The 2,860-nt window shown below is 46.6% G+C and overlaps 1 protein-coding gene across 1 annotated transcript; it reads left to right on the top strand.

Annotated features, from left to right (window-relative positions):
• The first annotated feature begins 321 nt into the window (after positions 1 to 321).
• Positions 322 to 2,560, top strand: LOC139381320 (aspartate and glycine-rich protein-like). The gene is made up of 2 exons (XM_071124771.1): positions 322 to 326; positions 1,843 to 2,560. The coding sequence occupies exons 1-2, from the start codon at positions 322 to 324 to the stop codon at positions 2,558 to 2,560; spliced, it is 723 nt and encodes a 240-aa protein (XP_070980872.1).
• The last annotated feature ends 300 nt before the right edge of the window (positions 2,561 to 2,860 follow it).

The raw sequence follows: 2,860 nt of genomic DNA, 5'->3' as shown, positions 1-2,860 counted from the left end.
AGAATATCTGCATAGCGGAGGTATAACTGACAGCCGAGGTCAGACCCTCTCTGTTTAATGACACAGACACATTTTGACTAGTTTAAATAACTTTCAACAATCATCAACTCACCGGTTCCACTCTTCATACCAACCCGCCTAAACCTGACACATAATTACACACGTACTGATGGCATTGCCAGGGCCGATAATTAAACACTGCCCCGGGAGGATTGGTATTGCTGGTCTACAGCTGGGATGTTGTCGAGAGGTGGAGAGAAAAGCAGCGTTTAACCAGATCCTCTTTAAAGAAGTTGGACCAGAGGTGCTGCTGTTGCGTTAATGGCGTAAGTCTCTGCACACCAATCACCATGTGTGTGTAGTGTGTCTACAACGGTACCCTATTCCCTATCTGGTGCACTACTTTTTTTACCCCGGGGCACATAGGTACCAGGGTGCTTTTTTGGGGGGAAGCAAGCCAATGTCTCTCACCCAACAAGTGATACACAAACAGTGTTACCTGGGGGTTAAACAGCTCCGTCAGGCCCGAGTCTGGTTCTGTCTGTCCATTCATCTATTATCGTCCATTACAGCAACACTCGCACGTTTGATTTGGCAACGTGTCACCCTGCAAAAAAGCCATTTCGGACACCTTTATGATTCAACCAACACAGATCTGAAAAGGCACAAAGACGACGAATAGGACACATATGCTCAGCTTATATCTAGATTTATCTCTCCTGTCCTGAGTGGAAACAATACATCAATATATCTAGATTTATCTCTCCTGAGGGGATAGAATACCTCAATATATCTAGATTTATCTCTCCTAAGGGGGAACAATACCTCAATATATCTAGATTTATCTCTCCTAAGGGGGAACAATACCTCAATATATCTAGATTTATCTCTCCTTTCCTGAGGGGAACAATACATCAATATAACTAGATTTATCTCTCCTGAGGGCAAACAATACCTCAATATTACTAGATTTATCTCTCCTGTCCTGAGTGGAAACAATACATCAATATATCTAGATTTATCTCTCCTGAGGGGGAACAATACCTCAATATATCTAGATTTATCTCTCCTAAGGGGGAACAATACCTCAATATATCTAGATTTAACTCTCCTTTCCTGAGGGGAACAATACATCAATATAACTAGATTTATCTCTCCTGAGGGCAAACAATACCTCAATATTACTAGATTTATCTCTCCTGAGGGCAAACAATACCTCAATATTACTAGATTTATCTCTCCTGAGGGCAAACAATACCTCAATATATCTAGATGTATCTCTCCTGAGGAGAAACAATACCTCAATATATCTAGCTGTATCTCTCCTGAGGAGAAACAAAACCACAATATAACTAGATTTATCTCTCCTGAGGAGAAGCACTACCTCAATATATCTAGATTTATCTCTCCTGAGGGGATACAATACCTCAATATATCTAGATTTATCTCTCCTGTCCTGAGGAGAAACAATACCTCAATATATCTAGATTTATCTCTCCTGTCCTGAGGAGAAACAATACCTCAATATATCTAGTTTTATCTCTCCTGTCCTGAGGGGGAAGACATCACACTCATTGTTTTTCAGAGCCAACATTTTTATTGTGACAAAGCGAGACTATTTTGGGCCCATTTCTGTTTTCATTTAAAGCATTTATAATAGAAACCAGTCACGTCATACTCTGGTGTACAGGAACCTGCTCTCACTGTGGACACATGTATTTTCAACATTAAAAACAAGCCATTTAAAAACAGTACACGGCTGAACTTTGTACTTTCCACAGATCTCAACAGGCCCTGATATTTCCTTATATGAAGTTGTGAAGCCCACTGAGTCGTGGGAAGGTTTGCGATCCAGACAGATCTGAAGGAGCCAACTCCATGGTGGAACAGGAACGGGAACAGGGACGGGAACGGGAACGGGAACAGGAACGGGGACAGGGACGGGAACGGGAACAGGAACGGGAACAGGGACAGGAACGGGGACAGGGACGGGAACGGGAACAGGAACGGGGACAGGAACGGGAACGGGAACAGGAACGGGGACAGGGACAGGAACGGGAACAGGGACAGGAACGGGAACAGGAATGGGGACAGGGACGGGAACAGGAACGGGAACAGGGACAGGAACGGGAACGGGAACAGGAACAGGAATGGGGACAGGGACGGGGACAGGGACGGGAACGGGAACGGGAACGGGAACAGGAACAGGGACGGGAACGGGAACGGGAACAGGGACGGGAACGGGAACGGGAACAGGAACAGGGACAGGGACAGGGACTGGGACGGGAACAGGAACGGGAACGGGAACGGGAACGGGGACAGGGACGGGGACGGGGACGGGAACGGGAACGGGAACAGGGACAGGGACAGGGACGAGAACGGGAACGGGGACGGGAACAGGGACGGGAACAGGAACGGGGACGGGGACGGGGAACGGGGACGGGAACGGGAACAGGGACGGGAACGGGGAAGGGGACGGGAACAGGGACGGGAACGGGAACGGGAACGTGAACGGGAACAGGGACAAGAACAGGGACAGGGACATGGACAGGGACAGTGACAGCCACCCGTCCTGACTCCTCACCGTAGTGTATGTCCTTTTCATCTCCATGAATCTCAGTCCCTGCTCCCTGCTCCCTGCCGTGAAAACAAATCACACTTCTCTATTCAAGAGACCAGTGAATAATTAACCAATCAGGACAGGTATATACACACGTTAACATACTACCATCCTCAGACTGGGCAAGAGAGAAAGACAGTGTCTTCCCTTCATCTTTATTCTGGTCACCCTGAATATTTTTATTTTGTTATTTAACCTTTATTTAACCATGGAAGGCTAGTTGAGAACACCTTTATTTAA

Source organism: Oncorhynchus clarkii, chromosome 23 (genome assembly GCF_045791955.1).
Source record: "Oncorhynchus clarkii lewisi isolate Uvic-CL-2024 chromosome 23, UVic_Ocla_1.0, whole genome shotgun sequence".
In the NCBI taxonomy this organism is placed as follows: Eukaryota; Metazoa; Chordata; class Actinopteri; order Salmoniformes; family Salmonidae; genus Oncorhynchus; species Oncorhynchus clarkii.
This window is presented reverse-complemented; position numbering and strand designations above follow the sequence as displayed.